The sequence below is a fragment of the Arachis duranensis genome, chromosome 6 (genome assembly GCF_000817695.3).
Source record: "Arachis duranensis cultivar V14167 chromosome 6, aradu.V14167.gnm2.J7QH, whole genome shotgun sequence".
In the NCBI taxonomy this organism is placed as follows: Eukaryota; Viridiplantae; Streptophyta; class Magnoliopsida; order Fabales; family Fabaceae; genus Arachis; species Arachis duranensis.
The window spans coordinates 5289658-5308389 of NC_029777.3; the positions used below are offsets into that span (position 1 = coordinate 5289658).

Consider the following 18732-nt stretch of genomic DNA (forward strand, 5'->3'; position numbering starts at 1 on the left):
AAAATTAATATATATAATAAGAGTATTTTAGTCATTTTATTTAATAGGGGTATTGTAGTCATTTTTTATAAAAAATAATATTAATTTAGACAGATTCAAAATTTGATTCACTACTTTTCGGTCAAATTAATTTAATTTTGTCTAACCTAATTTTGACAAAATAACATAATTTAAGTGATTATATGTATTAAATTTTAATTATTAAAAAATATCTTTAAAAAAAAAAAAGACATTTTCTGCGTCTTTATGGGAGCAGCCCCTAAAGTTATTACTAGGGCTGGAAGTGAGCCGAACTGAGCCGAGCTAGACCAAGCTCAAGCTCGGCTCACAAAAATTGAGCTTGGCTCACGGCTCGACTCATTAACAATCGAGCCTATTTCTTAAGCTCAAACTCGGTTCATCGAAAGCTCACAAGCTGGCTCGAGCTCACGAACTGGCTCAAATAATAAAAACATAAATACATAATCTATAATTCTATATCAATAAATTATAACTTATATATTTTAAAAAATATTTAAAAAGATCAATTTTATATATTGTTATCTATCAATAAATTATAAATTTTTTATTTATGTCTTACATCAAAATTATATGTAAAAAATAAATATAAAATTTTAAATAATCAAGTCATTTATATATATATTACTATTTCATATATATGTATATAATATTAAAAGTATAGATTAAATGCATATAGGATATGTGTTTTAACATATAATCGAGTCAGCTCACGAGCTAATGAGCTGAGCTTATCCAAGCTCAAGCTCAGCTCATTTAATTTATGAGCTCAATTCCAAGCTCAAGCTTGGCTCACTAGCTCACGAGCTTAACTTATCGAGCTATCGCTCGAGCTGGCTTGACTCACTTTCAGCCCTAGTTATTACCCTAAATTCTTTATGGAAAAATCTAAGCGACTAGCAATTTTTGTGTTTTGTGGGCGGCACTTAACCATAAAAAAATGAGTAATCTCCTACTATTAGATGTAATCTCGCACCAAACACTATTGATAGCCAATTGATGGTTACAAAATACAAAAATTGCTGGCCTAGCACTCCTCATTTTTTATTTTTCATTCATCTTATCACTTTAGAGATATCTGTTGAACTCACCTTGTGAATATGGTTTGCTCGGAAGAGTTGTCCAAAGACAACAATCCAAAAAGCGCACACACATTTGCAATAGTATCTTGTATATTTATTGAAAATTTAAGATGAGCAGTAACATTATGAAAAGATATGTAATAATTCTAGTAAGATGATGGATGAGATGCAAGCACAAGTGGAAATTAAATATAGACTAATTAAGCTACTAGAACATGGCCCCCAAATTCAATTGGTAAAGATAAAGAAAATATCTAAAATCTGAAGAGATCATCAGAGTTGATCGTCAAGGGTTAATTCCTCAATGATGATGTTGCCATGATTGAGAGGGTGGTTGAAGGCTTGAATCTCATCAGAGCACTTATTGGGTAGTATCATAGAACCAAGTCCTTGTTGTTGGTCAACAACAGAAAGAGGGTATTTTCTGGCTATGAGAACAGAATTGATAACCTCATCAGTAGGGTGGAACACAGAGAGAACCTCAAAGCCTCTAAGATCACAGGGCTCAACAACAGGGTACAGAAAAGCACGAGCGCCATGAGCACTCCTCAGCATAAGAACAGCACCAGGTGCCATGTACTTTGACAAGTGATCAATCACTCTGTTCTTTTCTTCCTTGTCCATTCCCACAAGCGCCGCCAAGTAAACAACGTCAAACTCTTCCAAACAACTCACATCCAATATATCATTGGTGTGAAACGCCATGCGCTTGGACAAGTCAGGATCTCCTGAGACCAAGCGCATGGCGCTCGAGTTGGCGGAAGAGTCGATGTCATAGTTGTGGAAAGTGGTTGAAGGGAGGTGGTTGGATGCGAGAACAATGGAAGTTAGAGGAAGAGGGCCGGAGCCAACAAAGGCGATCTTGTTGGGGAGTTGTGGGCCGCAGTGTTGGGAGAGGATTGTGAATTCAAGAAGACCGAGTTTGAGGTAGTTTTTATAGTAAGGGAAGATGTGGAGATGGTGGAGAGGGTTATCGTAGGAGCCAAGGATGGCGGAGTAGTGGTGCTCCAAATGACCCTCGGCTATGCTACAGAGCCTTATGAGGTTGGATCTTATCTCTTGAAGGTTCTTTGAGAGCTTTGTGACATCGATGGGGCTTGGTGGTATGCATGTCAGGACAAGCTCTGTGAATAGGGTGTCCACATTCTTGCACGGTTTCAGACTCTCTAGACTCGCTATTTCTGAATACAGCTCGCATACTTTTGAGATCAACACTTCTTCTTGGCACACCATTATGTCGACACTCTTTGTGCTTTCTTCTTTTCTATATGCATCTATGCTCCACTCTCCTCTCAGATCAGGTCATTATTTATGCTCAACTGTGGGCTCCACATACTCTCAAACCGAATAATACTGTCATAAACTATGTTGCTTAGCTTCTCTTTAATTTGGTTTAACACAACTTTAGGTGTTAATTTGAGTGAAAATTTATATATAGTTATCTTTATGTAAAATTGATAATATTTAAAAATTATTAATAATTTGATAAATTTGACTAAATTATATCGAATAATTTTAAACTATTAATTTTATATTAAAATAAGTGCATATGAATCTTTATATCATTAATTTAATATGATATCATGATTAGATATCATCAAAACTACTTTGTGGGTGATATATACTAATGCTACTAATAATCTCTATGTCAAACATTGTGCTGTTCAACATAAGAATATAGTTAATAATAAAGATAGTGCCGCAAATAACAATGATCTTGGAGAAGTAAATTAATTAAACATATAATCGGAACCAAACAAGAACAAGAGTTTCATCTCTATACTCGCCTCATATCCCATGCTTAACATAAAATTAGGGTTTCTGTGGACTTGCAAGTTGTAATACAAGTTGCTATCAACATACGATGACACGAGTATCAACATGCAGCAGAAAACAGAAAACAGTTGTTAATCAGTAATAAAAAGAAAAAGATGAAAAATTGACGATACAAACAGAGTAATAATAACATGGGCAACATCTCAGAGCACATCATCATCATGATATTTTATCCGTTATTATCAAATACATCTGAAAGACAATAAAAAATAGTGTAAAATAACTCTAAATTATAATTTATTTTATTTTTTAAAATTATATTAAAATAATTTTTTTAAGACAAGAAAAATATTTTATTTATTAAAAAAAATAAAATCTAAAATTCAAGACATAAAAAACAAAAAAATAAAGAACTCTCAAATTTTAATACAAGAACACGAAGAGTACGTACTCTNTATATTATTTTCTAATATTATCATATTAAATATATAATAGCTAAACATTTAAAAAAATTAAATAAGCCTTTATTTTAAATTTTAAAAGATTTATTTATTACAAAATAGTACATTACGACTATTCAAATATTAATTTCGTTTGATAAAAATAAATTTTCCTTTTTTGTTTCTTTAAATTTAAGTAAAAAATTGATAAAGTGCACAATATTAAAAAATAACCATTTTAATTTTATTTAGTAAAATTCACACAAATTAAAAATTATTAATTAATTAATGTGATAACTATTTTTGTCTTTATCTCAATTATATTTGATATTTATTTTGTTTATATATTTTTTAAATTTTCTTCTCACTCGCAGGAGCTAAGTCCCTTACGAAAGTTTTATTATTGTCTTTAGCCACGTACTATCAGCATCATTTAATTAGAGTAGTTCACACAAGATTGGCACTTTAAATAAGAAAAATTTGTCTTTACCACCTTCTTTATATACAACTATATACAACGACAAAAACACATCTTAATGCATATAAATGTTGATAATGATTATACCGTCATTTGTTTATTAATTTTGTTCTTGATACACGACGAAACATAATTCTTTTAATACATTAATTTAAAAATTATTAAATAATTTAATTAAATTATTATACAAATTTTAATTATTAAATTTATAAAAAAATAATTGTATAAAAATTTTTACCAATTCGATAAGAATGAAGAAAAAATAGTTTCTTATATATTAATATACCTCGATGTTGTAATTATTTTACTAAATTAATTAAGGAACCATGATCCTCCTTTTACTTTATTTTTCTTGTTTTGAGGATCAATTTTCCTCCCACAACTACTCTGTAGAATATATGTGTTTATAAAAGTGAGTAGGGATGTGAATCTGAAAATGTTGACATTCAACATCAGAAAAATAATTCCCTTTGTCTGGTGCAAACAATTTTTCCTTAATCGCGTTGCCTTATACTGTTCTAGATTTAATCTCTATTCAACTTCTTATTCTAAAGTTGGAAAAAATTTAGGTCACCCTTTCTTTTTTATTATCAAGTCTACTTTTTAAGTTGAATAAAAATTTAGTTTTCTTCAATTAGTAAGACAACTATTATCTTCAAAGCATTTTTTAATGAGGTCTATTTACAGAATTTTTACAAATTGTCTACTAAAAAAGATCTTTATTACAGTGATAACACATAGATTCAAACCCTTATTATTATATGATATTATTTTATAGATTTTTAACAAATTTACATGATTCGATATCAAACGATTTGAGAGCGAAATTTAGTCCTATCAATTTTTAAAAGTGTATCAAAATGTTCTTTTAATTGAATAAAACAATAAAAGAAAATCTGAAAAAAAAGCAAAATAAATTTAAAAATAAAATGACTGGAATTAAAAAGAATAACATTCAATTTAAGTAAGCACTAAACTGCTTTTGACAAAATAAGAGGACTTTAAAATTTAAAAAACACGGAAAAAATTCTACAGAAAAAAAATTCTTTGCAGATTTAAAAAATTGCTGGAGATATAAGTGTGCAAAAATGTTTTTTGAAAACGAATTTTAACACTCTTTTCTTCGAACCTTCACCTATTTATAAGAATCTTCAATAAATCAAATTCAAATATAACTCTCACGTGCATTAATCTATAAACCGTTTTCGCTCTCTTGCACAATGTGAGTAATTATTATTAGAGTCATTAGCTTCACTTATCAACTTCTTTATTTTTCCTGAATGAGTCTTTATCTATCGAAATTTACTCCCTTGTCAATATGTCATTTTTGATAAACCCATGAAATAAATTTCTACTTCAAAACTCATAACTTATTTATTTTTGACTGACAGATGTATTTAATTTTTTATTCAAAAATAAATTATTATTTTTATTCCTAAAATTTTAAAATCTTAGATAAAATGAGTACGTTGGGACATTTTGTTGCAAAAAATAATTTTTTATGTGATGTAAAACGATACATGATACGTCGATACATCAATTTTAAAATTTAATAAGACACAAAGATACATATATATATATAAAATATAAAGTATTTTTTAGATAAATTATAATGATATTTTGATATTTTATTGATATTAAAATATAAATTAACTAAATTTATTTCAAACATACATATTAAATATAAGGTTAGATACATTGAAACGTGATAGAATTTAAATATATTCAAATATGTCTGAAAAATAATTTTTATTAAGCATAGTTAACAAATACGTCTGTCTAATAATGAGTATCGTGTTTAAAATATGTCTGGCATACGAACACGACAACTCAACAAAACGATTGCGTTTCATAATTCATAATAAACTTTTCAGCAATTTTAATCTTTGAATAATATTTTACTCTTTATTAAATCTATCTAATTAATTACCTCGGTGGACTTGCATCATTTCCCATCATATATAATGGATATAAAAACAGTGAATTTAGTATAAGCGAAAGGGCCGATAAACTAGGTCCCTACAACATTATTCGAGCCAGGTTTAATACAGAATTAGTAGATAGCAATGGTCAAGTGGATGGGATCATCACCCTAATGTTTCCTCCAACAAACGTCCACAGAATTGGGGCCTCCTCTTACTGTAGATTGAATAGGAGGTCTCACTGAAACAAAATAGACATCAGATTAGATGTTTGGGGCGGAAAAATAGTTTGTATATGTCCACTAATAATGCAACAATAATATTATATGATTATTTTTTATGTGCCTTAGCTTAATGCTACTTCTGTTCTTTCTACCCTGACCCCTTGTCTATACGGTTAATGCTCCGTGAATACATATTTTCATGTGAAGATAGTAGGTATAGTAGGTATTGTGAATAGTTAGATTATTCGATTAAATACGTTAAAAAATTTAATAGTTTGTAATATCATTTTTATGCGTAGATATTTATAATATACAGAAAATGATACGATATAGAATACGAGATACACGGACAATAAATTTAAAATTTTTATAAAATATTGAGACATAATATATATAAAATATAAAGTATTTTTAAATAAATTATAATAATATTTTAATATTTTATTAATATTAAAATATAAATTAAATTTTTAATTATTTTAATAATTAATAATATATATTATTTTTAAACTCATTTCAAAAATAAATATTAAAAATAAGATACACTAACACATGATGGTATTTAGATATGTCTAAACGTGAAAGAAGAAGAAAAAGCAACCAGTAAAAAAAGAAAGAGATGAATAAACAAAAGAACCCACCATGATCAAGTTTCTTTATACGTTCCTGTATATTGATCAGATCTGTCGCGTCGCGGATGATGACGCTGGAACGGTGAACGCAGTGGACTGTGGGGGAGGCTGCACGGCGGATGGGCAGCGTGAAAGAGGCTTTTGGGCTGGTGCGCCGCGATCGAACGTTCGCAGAGAGGCTGGCGGTGGCGGGCTGTCCGGGGCTGGTGCTGCGCAATCGGGCGTCCGCGAAGAGGCTGGGCGGCGTCAGCTAGAGGCTGGGCGGCGTCAGCTAAAGGCTGGATGAAAAACAGAAGTTAGCGTGATATTGAGTGTAACTGTTTGGTTCAATTTAAAATATTTATTTTTTAAATTTCAAAATCTAAAATTATTAATAATTAATTAATTATCTAATTTATAATTTTAATTTTATTTTATCCTTTTTATTCTATTATTCACATTGATTATTATTCTCATTCTCTTTTTATACTTTTTCATAAACAAATATCCGTATTTGATAGGTAGACATCTTTACGACAGTATCCAACTATCTGAATTATATTCTGATGTCTATTTTTGGGCAATTTGGCCGCTCCAATTGCAAGATGGCAGTAACAGTAGCAACCAAATGCGATTACTCGACGCTGAAACAAATCAAATTAAAAGGGAATAGTCAATATAATAGTGCAAACCAATAACATAAAGCACTTTTACAACAAGGTGCGTGTAGGGTAGGGGTATCTGAGAGAAAAAAGAAGATACCATACAACTACAAGAGATGAAGATATACGGCTATATTAAAGATATGGGGCATCACGTAGCTAGCTAGCTTAGCTTTCGGTTGTACCATTCCAATTTTATTGCAGTGCATAAGACAAAGATTGCATAAAATAATAATAATGAAAAGTTGAATAATGTTGATTGAGCATATTGGTGGGTTATGGTTGAAGTCAAAAATACTTTTATTATTATTTGATTGATGCAAATGGGAGTATGGCAACCACACGACGCCGGAACCACATAACAGATAGATAACTCAACATTGTCTCTTCCATGAATGATGCTTCCTCCGTTACTCCATCACTCTCAAAGAGGTGTATGGCCACCACACGACACACCACGCCGTGTACCTAACGGAAACCACATATAATAATAATACGTATTCCTCTGAATCATACTTAGCTTTCCCCTTATATCTTCTATCCTAACCTTCACAAGAATTTAAAAGAGGAATGACACAAAGTAGTGAAATGAAATCTGTTTTTGTATTATAAGTTAGAAACTAAAAAGAATAATAGCTAGGGGCAAGAAGTTTTATTAAAATCTGGCCAGCATTTAACTAGTAAAAGTAAAGTGAGTAATCTCACACTCTTGGATGAAATCTCACACCATTAAAATCACCAATAATAGCTAATTGATGATTACAAATCACAAAACTTGTTGGTCTCCTAGCACTCTTCTTTTGTATAAAAGATAATAATTCATACGATATATCATCTTTACATGAAGATAATTTTATATGAGTAATCACTTGAATAAGGAAATTTTGGGTGTCTAAAGCATTTGTATGGAATTTGTCTAAAAGGTGAAAAATAAAAAAGTAAAGACTTTATATTTTGTATCTTAATTATAGGCATGATAGAAGAAACTCCTAAGTAAATGTATAAATGGTATCTGTAAATGTTGATATTTTATAGTGAAACTAATTGTTTAAAAGATGAAAGTTTCAGTTCCTAAGATTGATCAAGAAATGGATTGCATTAAGAATATCATAGAGCATTAGGCCAATTCTACCACCAAACCAACTTCCCATTTGGCTACCCACTAGAAAACCAAGTCTGCCAAGCCTTTGTTCCCCAAAGAAGCCACCAAGATATGAACCAAACAAAGTGCCGCTTCCCCTGATTGCACCCTCTGCATCACTCCCACCATAGTACACTGCCTCAAAGAAGTCCCATCCAGAAGATATCATGGGACCTATCACGCGCTGAGCCTTGTGCGAAGCCAACTTCGCCGCCTTTGCACCTTCTTTCTCAGCATGCTTCTCTGCTAATGACTGTGCCATGCCCTGTGACTTTGCATCAGTCAGAGCAGATTTCATTGCTTGGTTCTTGGCTTTCTCAATATGTGCAGCTCTTAAGTTGTGGAAATACAGCTTCGTACTTTCCTTAACACCGCATGCTAGACTTCCGTATCCCATGTCCAAGCAATTCCACACTGTAAACTTTCCACTCTTGGATGTTGCATGATCCGGAACAAGCTTCCTGCATTTCTCAGCTTGGAAAATATAATGAAATTAAAAACCATTATTTGAGATTGTTAGAAACAAGAACGTTTCATTGTTGGGAAAGCACTCCAAGTTAATATAATTAATGATGCTAATGCAAATAACAACAGGCTTGAACTTATGACAGATCCAAATGTGTTTTCTTATATTGTTTCTTCCCTTATATATGTTCATAATCGACCAATACAATGAATATATATGATACAAAAGATATTTCTCAATTATTATTATATATAACATGCATGAAATTAATGTTATAGCGATCTGTCAAAAATAAATTAATAACATTGAATTGAGATTGAGAGTGGGGTGGAAGGTAATTAGGTACCTGCCATGCTAAGAACAATGATGAAGGCGACAAATGCCAGCAACCGGACGCGTTTCTTGTGGAAATCCATGTCATCGGAACGACAGTAACGGTATATGGGAAACCGAATCCAATTAATGTTTATTTAATACAAAGAAACAAAAATTAATGAAGCTTGGAGGAAAGGCAAGATGCAGAGTTAGATTGAGTAGATTCTAACTATGGTTTCATGTTCATATTCAGTTTTTTTTTCTTTTAATTTCTGTTTAGACTATGTGTGAAGTGGACGATCCTTGTCATGGATCCCAATATTTCTTTCTACAAAATGGGCTCTTGCTCCATCAAATTGGGACATAGCTCGGATTTTGTTTTTCCACCTCTGGAAAACATTATTATAAAAGGCTTGGTTTCGGTATCACTAAATGAATTTCATTTTGATCAGTACAAAAACATCCAACTTATGTTTAGCTACTAGACCATATATGTCATTTTGAATGAGCTCGTATATACTATATTTTACAAAACTACCTTAGTCTCGAACATTAATTATGAAATTCATTTCACTTTTGGGTCAATTAAAATTCATTTTGTTTTTGGATTAACTCGTTTAAAAACATTCAAGTAACTTCACCTCATAACTTGTAAGAAAAACGTTGCATTCCTTATTTTCTTTGTAATTTTAACCATATACCAATATTTCGTACATTATTCATATAATATAAAGAGTATTTACCCAAATTGGTCCCTAAGGAATTTTAAAGTGGACGTTTTAGTCCTCAACTAAAATTAATCACTCCGTTGATCCTCAACGATTTTTGGCGTCAGACCAATTGATCCTTCCGTTAAATTGGTCTGTTAAAGTCTAACGGCGAAATCCAACGTGTCACAATGAGTTGGTGACACAGATGATAAGAGACACGTGGGAAAGCAGACAACGTGGTCCCTGGGGTGGATTTACAAAAACGACAATGAAAAATTACAGATAGCCATGAAACAACGTGTGAAATCAAAATCTTCTTCTTCCTTTGCCGAAACCCTAATTAACAAAGGGTATAGTGTTAACAATGGCTGCCAGAGATAGTTGTGGAAGTTCATATCGACGGCGAGTTAAAGGTAGTGGTGACGGAAGTGTTAGCAGTGCTTCTGCCCACGGCGGTAGGTTCAGAGTCGCCAAAGGAGAAACTCCAAGATGTCATTGTGGAGCCTATGCCATAGTTGTAGAGTCTGGAACGGAGAAAAATCCGAAAAGACCTTTCTTTGGCTGTCCTTTTTACAGGGTAATGTATTGATGATTTTAAACTTTTTTTGTATGTAAAACATGATTTCTGATGATGTTGTACTATAAACCCTTCTATTTTTATGGGCAGGAGAAAACTCCCCACTGTGATTTCTTTGTGTGGTTTGATAGGGTATTTCAATGTGATGGTCATGGTGGAGAGGATGATGGAGAGGATGATGATGCTCTGGCGGAGAAGGTGAAAAAGCTGAAAGAATTGCTTGATGCATTTGAGAAGAAGAATAAGAATGCCGTTGAGAATAGACGATGGTTCGGGTGCTACTGTCCTGTGATCTTTTTCATACTAGGATTTATGGTCTGTCTTCTTGTAGGTAGGATTTAGTTAGTTTAAGGAAGATTTTATCTTATGTTATATAGTGTAACAAGTAATTACAGTGTTAGCTTTTGTTTATGCGACTCTAATTTGTAAGTGCTAGGACAAGCAATGAACGATGAGTAAATGAATGATGAGTATTTTCTGGATAAAGAAAAGTTACATTAAAAATGGAATCAAATCAGACATACTTAAATCCAAGTACCATACTTGCATTCCATATAACCAAAGTTTAACACAAAAAGGTAGCTAGTCTTTAAGTTTTTGCTAGGAATACTATGATCTTCCACAAAAAAAAAGGTGCAGTGACATGCACTATCAACATAATAACCAAACATAGACAGACCACGCTATCAACATAATAACCAAACATAGATAGACCACGTTGTCTCAATAAGATGTACTAATAACATAACAAAATATGACAAAGTTGTATTAAACTCATAAAAGTATGTTGACACAGTAGGCCCAAATCTATTTTGGAAGCCTTAGTCCAGGTGTTGGCAAGAACTTGAAGATTCTTGAAGCTGTGCCAGAACTTGTAGCAGCAAGTGTTTCAGGTGATGCTGACTGGGTAGGCCTCTGTGGTGCTGCGGAGATGGTTAGTCTTGGAGAAGGTGCTGGAGCAGAAGGTGGGGTAGGTGCTGGAGTAGAATGTGGCCTCCTAATTGGTTGTTTAGGTCTTGGAGGCCTAAATGTTGATGAAGGTGCAACATGGCTTGAATTGTTGGTTATCTGCTCCTAATAGAATACAAAATAAACAAATCGTTAGACATTTTGATCCCCAAGTAAATAATTTTTCTGACATATAGATTCCCAAATAGATAATTTATTAGCCAAATAGATCCTTAAGTATTAAGCCAATCAGTCACTATCACATTGAAGATAACATGAATGCAGGCAGCATGACAACAATATGATCACAACAAATTCAACTGAGATTATACCTGTGGTAGTGGTTGGGGTGCTGTTTGGGAGACTTGGACTTCATCTTGTGATGGTGGAGCGAATGAAGTATTTTTTGTTGCTGTTGGCTGTCCATTTTTCTTAACCTTTGGGGGTGGTTTAGGCCTTGGTGGTCCCTTGCATGTCTTTGCATTGTGACCAGTCTGACCACATTTTTGGCAAGTGACCATGAATGTCCTTCTTCCCTTTGTTGCATCTGGTGAATCCTCAACAGGATCAGGTTTTCTCTTTTTCTTCGTTGGGCGCCCAGGAGGTCTCTTAATGGTGGGTGGCTCTGGAGCCAAGAGACCAGTCTTTTTCCAATACTCCTCTGAGTTGACTGGTCTGATTACATGTTCATACGTGGCTCGAAATGCATCCATTTTGAGCCAAGGGTGCACATAAGGTTCTGGCCTATCACACCTCTTTTGTATAGCTGTCAACGCATGAACGCATGGAATTCCTGCTCAACATTATCAGGCAGTAACATAAGATCAGCAAAAAATGGAATTCCTGCTCAATATTACATGTTAAAATCACAACTCACAAAAAATGAATAATAGTCCTAATCACCTGTTAGTTGCCACAAGTTGCAACTACAAGTGTGCCTTCCAAGATGCACACCAACTTTCTTTGAATGTCTCTGGACTTCGAATACATTACGATCATTGTCACCAGTCCACTGAGCTGTCCAGAACTTAGTATCCTTCATAATATCTTCCATTTTTCTCTGCTGAACTGGTGCCAATACTCCAGTGTAAGTGCTTAGAACCTTCTTATGCTTAGCCATTCTCCTCATCAAGTAGCAACGGATCTCTTCCAACATGGTAAGAATGGGCTTTCCCCTGTAATGGTTTATTTTGGCATTCCAAACTTCAGTCATGTTGTTTGTCACATTATCAAGCTTGGGCCAATGGCTGAAATGAGCTTTGGTCCAGCAAGATGGTTGAAATTTTGCAAGATAAGCCCATGCACGCTCATTCATTCTCTTCAACTGCTGCATGTGATGCTGGAATTCAGCATCTGTGGTACTCCTTGCACATGCCCAAACCATATTCTTCAACTGTTTGTCCTTAAACCTTCCTATAAAATTTTTCCATATGTGTCTTACACAATTTCTGTGGTGTGCATTTGGCATCACCTCCTGCAAAGCAGGCAGCAAACCCTGCAGGATAGGTGCATGTAATGTATGAAAGACATACAGAATCTAATAGCATGCAAACTTTCAAATAATCAGACACGTAGATCCCCAACAAATACATTTACCAGACACATAGATCCCCGACTAAGTCATTTATCAGACAAATATATTCTTATTTAAACATACCTTTCTCTAGCAACCCTTAATGCTCTATAAATCATCTTGTCACTGCACACGACATTAAAGTCTATCTTTATATGGTCAAAGGCTTCTCCGTGAGTCAAGTGAGGCTGGGTCAATAGCCTTTTCTCTAGTTTATCAGCAACCCAGTTCTGGTCAGCCATGTTAGAACCGAATTCCCTTGCACAAGTATGTTTGGGGTTGTAGGTCTTAACTTGGTAGCACCCCCTAGCACTGTTCCAAGCACAATAAATCAGCCATGGACATTCAGTTTCGTTGCTATCACTCTTATTCTTCCCTTCAGCCCCATTGATTTTTGGTGCACCTTCTGTAGCCCCTGCTTGCTGACTCACATCTTTAGTGTGTTTTGATCTTGATCCCTCACTAACATCAACAGTAGCTTGCACTTCATCTACTCCAGAGTTATCAATTACAGTGGCCCCCCTCTTTTCCTTACACTTGGCCTTGAACTTTGCCTTTGCACTCATAGCCTTCTCCTCTCCATTTGCACACTTGCACCTAACTCTCTTCTTGTCATTTTTAACATAAAAAATCCTCCTCCCTTCAGCAATAGTGTAATCCTTTAGAGCTTTCTTGAATTGTTCAATTGTGGTAAACTCCATGTTCAGCTGGAGTTGAACTTCACCAAAGGCTGCCTCCTCATTGAATTGAGGCCAGTCAAAACCATCTCCCTCATTATCAGATGATTGAGGTGTATCAAACCCCTCTGACTCAAAACCTAGACCATCAGACTCATCACTAAATATCTCACTATCAACCTCCCCTATACCATGTCCAGCAGTAGAAGTAGGCCTGGCAGTGTACTTGGGCCCAGCTGTGTTCTTGGGCCTGGATGTGTGGGTAGGCCCAACAGTGACTTTAGGACCAGCATTCTTCCTTACATTTTTTGCAATTTTTTTCTTGCCAGCCTTCTTATCTCCTTTGTCACCTTTTTTCTTGGTTAAGTTAATGAGCAATTCATCTTCATCATCATCGGAATCACTCTCAAAGCCTGGAGGTGGGGGTTTATAGGCCTCATCTTCAGCACTTTCATAGCTATCATAGCTATCACCATCAGAGATTGGATCATCAGAAAAGACCTCAGCTTCTCTATCGTCATCAGTGTGTTCTTCATTCATGCTATTATTACCATCATCTCCCTGACTGAGATTCATCTCATCTTCTTCCGACCATTCAACATCTTCCATAATTGGGTGGTCAAAAAACAAGTACAACTCATCAGTTTCTTTATCTTCCCTCTTTGCATCACACATCTCTCTAATATCTTTATCTCCATAAATAGGATGTAAGCCTGCTTCCATGCTATGAGCTCTTGGATCATACCAACACATCTTCTTGAATTCATGGTAGCCAAGTTCTTCAAACAACTTCTTCAAGTCAAAATAATTCACTAAGTCCAGATCCATTGGAGGATATCTTGTTACATTGCCATTAAGATACAGAAGTTCACCCTTGTTATCTTTGACAAAGCTCCCCCCATGTTGAAACACAGGGGTAACCCACTCAGTCATCTGTAATTTACAAATTTGGAATAGCACTATCAATATCAGAATAATAAACGTTACCCTTAATCAGATAAAATTTGGATAAAATTTCATCAATACTAAATGTTACTCTAACTTCTCTTATTTGGATAAATTTCATAATCAGCTTAATACATCAATACAATGTCTTCATCACTTTATATTGTGTCTTTTTCATGTTAACCTCGTATATGTATGCACCACAACACTTTTCAGTAACCCATGTGAAACAGTATCAAAGAATCAAAAACAACTTTTATTTCCAGCAACTAATGGTACTCTAACAGAAACAACTACTGCATGATCACACCGTTAAACAATGTCAACAATGATCAACTATACCATGAACAACTTAATCAATAAACTCATCACTATACTAACCTCCACCAGTGGCCGTGGTGAGCAAAACACTCACAGGGGAATTCTTCTGCAATAATGCTGACCCGTTCAAACCCTAGCGTCGAAAACAGCAACGGAGGTGGTCGGAGGACTAGAGGTTGACGTCGCGGTGGCTTCCTTAGTAAAACCTAGCAGAAGAGAGGGAGTTCAAAGTAATTTTCTTTTGGTGGAGGGAAGGCAAAGTGATGCTTCAGTTTTGATACTCTTCCTCTCACAAAACGACGTCGTGCCCTATTCTAAAATGCAGCGTTTTGTACTAATCTGGTTAGGGACCAATTCGTCCGAACGACACACGTGGAACTTCACAGCTGACTCATCACAGTCACACGACACATCAGCTCCTTCCGTTAGTGGTTAACGGAGATGAGAAAAAAAGGATCAATTTGTCTTACGCCAAAAATCGTTGAGGATCAACGGAGTGATTAATTTTAGTTGAGGACTAAAACGTCCACTTTGAAATTCCTTAGGGACCAATTTGGGTATATACTCTAATATAAAGTATCATATTTCGAAGATAACAAGGCTAACAAGCTGATTTAGTGTGACTGTTTTAAAAAAGGTAAATGCTATGACGTCTATCACTTTTTACCGAAGTTATTAAAAAAGATAAATAAATAATATTTAATAAATTTTACATGATTTACTTTTCATTTTAAATATTTTATTTTTTATTTTAAAAAGGAAGTTAGGCAATTTAGGCACGTTGACAAAGACATCATAGAACTCACCTTTAAAAAATAGCAGTCTAATAAAATTTCATGTATTTTGTTTTGTATTTTACTGTCCAACGGGGGCATCAAACGGAAACTCTAAACAAGCTCAATTAAAACAGTTGGACAAACATGTCAACCGTCAAGAAGTACAATAGAGTTCTGAATTTCAAAACACAGACAAAAACAGAAGGCTTGGGCAGCCATAGCAATCTTCAAAGCCTTCTTCCCCTTCTACCGCTCTTTCTACGAGTGCTATCTGAAGGAATCGGAGTAACATCCTCTGAAGAAAACAAAAACATGATTAACAATTGCAAAAATTAGTCAAGCATCAAGTTTATCGCAGCATCTCAAAAATGCATATACCTATGCGGCCAATTTTCATTCCAGAGCGAGCCAAGGCACGGAGAGCAGACTGAGCACCAGGGCCAGGTGTTTTTGTCTTGTTTCCACCGGTGGCACGGAGCTTGATATGAAGAGCAGTTATACCCAGCTCCTGCTTCCACATAGAATCAAGTCAGTGAACTTTGAACACTATACAGAGATGTGATCACAAGTTGGAATAATCATGTAGCAGACTAACAAGAATGGAAATGGAAAAATATTCAAAAACATAAACACCGGCTATTATTGATATGAACAATATAAAATTACTAAATCAACAGTATTTACATGTATAATATATTGTCATGAAAGTCTATATGAAAAATTAAATTAAGGATAATCATAAACACCTTGCATCTAGCAGCAACATCTTGTGCTGCAAGCATAGCAGCATATGGGGATGATTCATCTCTGTCAGCTTTAACCTTCATTCCACCTGATTATAAGAAACAAAATACATAAGATACATATGGATTTATTCTGAGACGTATAAGGAATTCTTGGAAAGCTAAAACAGTTACTTTGGTACTATATAAAGTAGAAAGTAAAATTTTGTAGTTTGAGAATGTAGTAGTAATTAAAATATTGGCTAGTTTACATTATTATAAAATAAGGCATATGTTTAGTATTACTTGAAAGTTGAAACAGTTTCATAAAAACAGGAGATCGTCAGCCATTCAGCCCAATCATAATCTTGGAAAAAGTAAAGGAGTTTCAAATACCTCAAAAAAAACATTGAAATTGGCTATAGAACTGTTAAAGAATAAAGTATCCATTTAATAAGAATATTTGTTTATAGCTTAATGCAATGTGAAGAGAAACACACTTACCAGTGATGCGGACAAGGGTTTCCCTTCCAGACAAATCAGTCACATGCTGCAATGACAAATCACCCAATCAAAACCATCGATTCAGCAACTTCAATAAAATAAGAGCAAGGAGAAAAAAGATGAACATAGTGTACTCACAATAAAGGTGTCATTGAATGATGCAAAAATGCGAGCAACACCAAAAACATGTTCGCCCTCTCTAACAGCAGGGCCAAGAGTGACGGTTTCCTCCTTGGGCTCTCTAACCTTTCTCCTCGACTGCAAAAGAATCAACACCACACACAGTCTTAAAACTGAATATTCTCATAACATTCCCAATTGCACAACTAATTCCCAACGCAACTAACATAACAAGTTCTAATAATGAAAAAATAGCATCTAATTATTGCTTCCTTCTAATTAACAGAACAATGAGAGCTTCCCACCATTCCCTTCAATCCTGTTTTAGCTGCTACTGAAGGGTTCAGCTAATTAAGTAAAGATTAAAAAGATGCATACAAAGAATCAGATCATAACGAAAATACAGGTAGCTAGGGGAAAAGAAAAAGAGATTTTATTTAAAAGGAAAATCAACGTCTAGCTGAATCTCCTAATACACTACAATCAGACTTCTTCATTGAATATCACAGATCAAACAAAATGACGTGGACTAATAATTAAGAATAAGAATGGAAGACTAAGCAACAGAAATTGGTGAAACGAAATCTAACAGAAAGAGAGAGACATACCATGGTTGGTGCTCGAAGGTTGCGCAGTGAGAATCAGCTTTCACTTACCCTAGGTTTGTGATATATACCCAGACAGTGGAATGCGTTAGGGTTTTAAATTTTGTAGAGAACTACGTAATACTGGAGTTGGACTTGGGCCTCATAGAAGCCCAGAAACAAAACTAATCAAACAACCCAAAAAAAATCAATTTTAAATTCAAACAACAACACAAAAAAAAGATGTAGCACTCTGAATTTATCTTGACCCAAAAAAAAAAAATCAATAATTTAAACCTTTTGCCAATGAACCTTGGCTCTAATGGCATTTCTCCCCCTCCCCACTTTAAAGATCTAGGATTTAAACCTTAAAGAATACAATTGAGGAAAAATATGATAAAATATGAGGAGTATGTGAATGTATTGTGTACCTAGAATTGAGGGTTGTCCAATCTATTGAGGTACTTAAGATTGGGGATTATAACAAAAAAAAACCTTTTGTCTTTAATATTTTTAAATTTTTTTAAAAATATCTTTAACGTTTAATTTGATTCAATTTTGTCCATAATATTTTTGATAAATTTCAATTTTATTCCTACCATTAATTTTTTTACTGTCAATTAAACTTTTTTTAATTCTATTCCTAATTCTCATCATCATCGTCATCTTCACTTTTCTCCCTTTATGGTTACCATTACCATCTTTCTTCACCGTCTTGACTTCATCTGAACCTTTATCCCATCTTTATTACCATTACAAAGTCACCCTCTTCTCAAACTCATAACCTTATTCTCTTCCTCCCCTTCCTTTTACTATCTTTCTCTCTCTATTTTTCGCAGTCCCAATATGACCCCAACCCCATTTGAACTCTTTCACTCTATCCTTACCACCGTCACAAAACCATCATCTTCTCACACTCATAACCTTGTCCTCTCTCTCTCTTATTTTTTTTGTTGAAACATAATACAATTTTATTAAGTAGATAATAATTTTTATAAACAATAAATTTTAAAATTAACACAATAAAATAAAAATATATTTTATCCATACAAAAATCACAAAAATCACAAGTGAAGAAAAAAGATTAACCGCATTGTTCATTAAATTCATTGTCTCTATATACTTTTTCAAAATAATAAT

At 34.0% G+C, this 18732-nt stretch overlaps 3 protein-coding genes across 3 annotated transcripts; all 3 read right to left on the reverse strand.

Moving 5' to 3' along the window:
• Positions 1-1172: 1172 nt before the first annotated feature.
• LOC107492163 (nicotianamine synthase) lies at positions 1173-2381 on the reverse strand. The gene has a single exon (XM_016113156.3). It carries the CDS (start codon positions 2331-2333, stop codon positions 1374-1376), a length of 960 nt encoding a protein of 319 aa, XP_015968642.1. The 5' UTR covers positions 2334-2381; the 3' UTR covers positions 1173-1373.
• A 5871-nt stretch (positions 2382-8252) lies between these two features.
• LOC107491864 (uncharacterized) lies at positions 8253-9324 on the reverse strand. The gene is made up of 2 exons (XM_016112772.3): positions 9167-9324; positions 8253-8828 (listed from the first exon to the last, which is right to left on the reverse strand). The coding sequence occupies exons 1-2, from the start codon at positions 9234-9236 to the stop codon at positions 8278-8280; spliced, it is 621 nt and encodes a 206-aa protein (XP_015968258.1). The 5' UTR covers positions 9237-9324; the 3' UTR covers positions 8253-8277.
• Positions 9325-15693: 6369 nt separating this feature from the next.
• LOC107492164 (40S ribosomal protein S14) lies at positions 15694-17745 on the reverse strand. The gene is made up of 6 exons (XM_016113157.3): positions 17617-17745; positions 17027-17146; positions 16889-16934; positions 16409-16494; positions 16041-16170; positions 15694-15957 (listed from the first exon to the last, which is right to left on the reverse strand). Exons 1-6 carry the CDS (start codon positions 17617-17619, stop codon positions 15890-15892), a joined length of 453 nt encoding a protein of 150 aa, XP_015968643.1. The 5' UTR covers positions 17620-17745; the 3' UTR covers positions 15694-15889.
• Positions 17746-18732: the final 987 nt, after the last annotated feature.

Bases quoted from the DNA above. Each gene is read 5' to 3' on its own strand.
- LOC107492163 (XM_016113156.3), bottom strand. From the start codon at position 2,333: ATGGTGTGCCAAGAAGAAGTGTTGATCTCAAAAGTATGCGAGCTGTAT.
- LOC107491864 (XM_016112772.3), bottom strand. From the start codon at position 9,236: ATGGATTTCCACAAGAAACGCGTCCGGTTGCTGGCATTTGTCGCCTTC. The intron at 8,829-9,166 runs GTACCTAATTAC...ATATTTTCCAAG, and splicing joins CATTGTTCTTAGCATGGCAG to CTGAGAAATGCAGGAAGCTT.
- LOC107492164 (XM_016113157.3), bottom strand. The intron at 16,935-17,026 runs GTGAGTACACTA...TTGTCATTGCAG, and splicing joins CATTCAATGACACCTTTATT to CATGTGACTGATTTGTCTGG. The intron at 16,171-16,408 runs GTGTTTATGATT...ATGTGGAAGCAG, and splicing joins ATGTTGCTGCTAGATGCAAG to GAGCTGGGTATAACTGCTCT.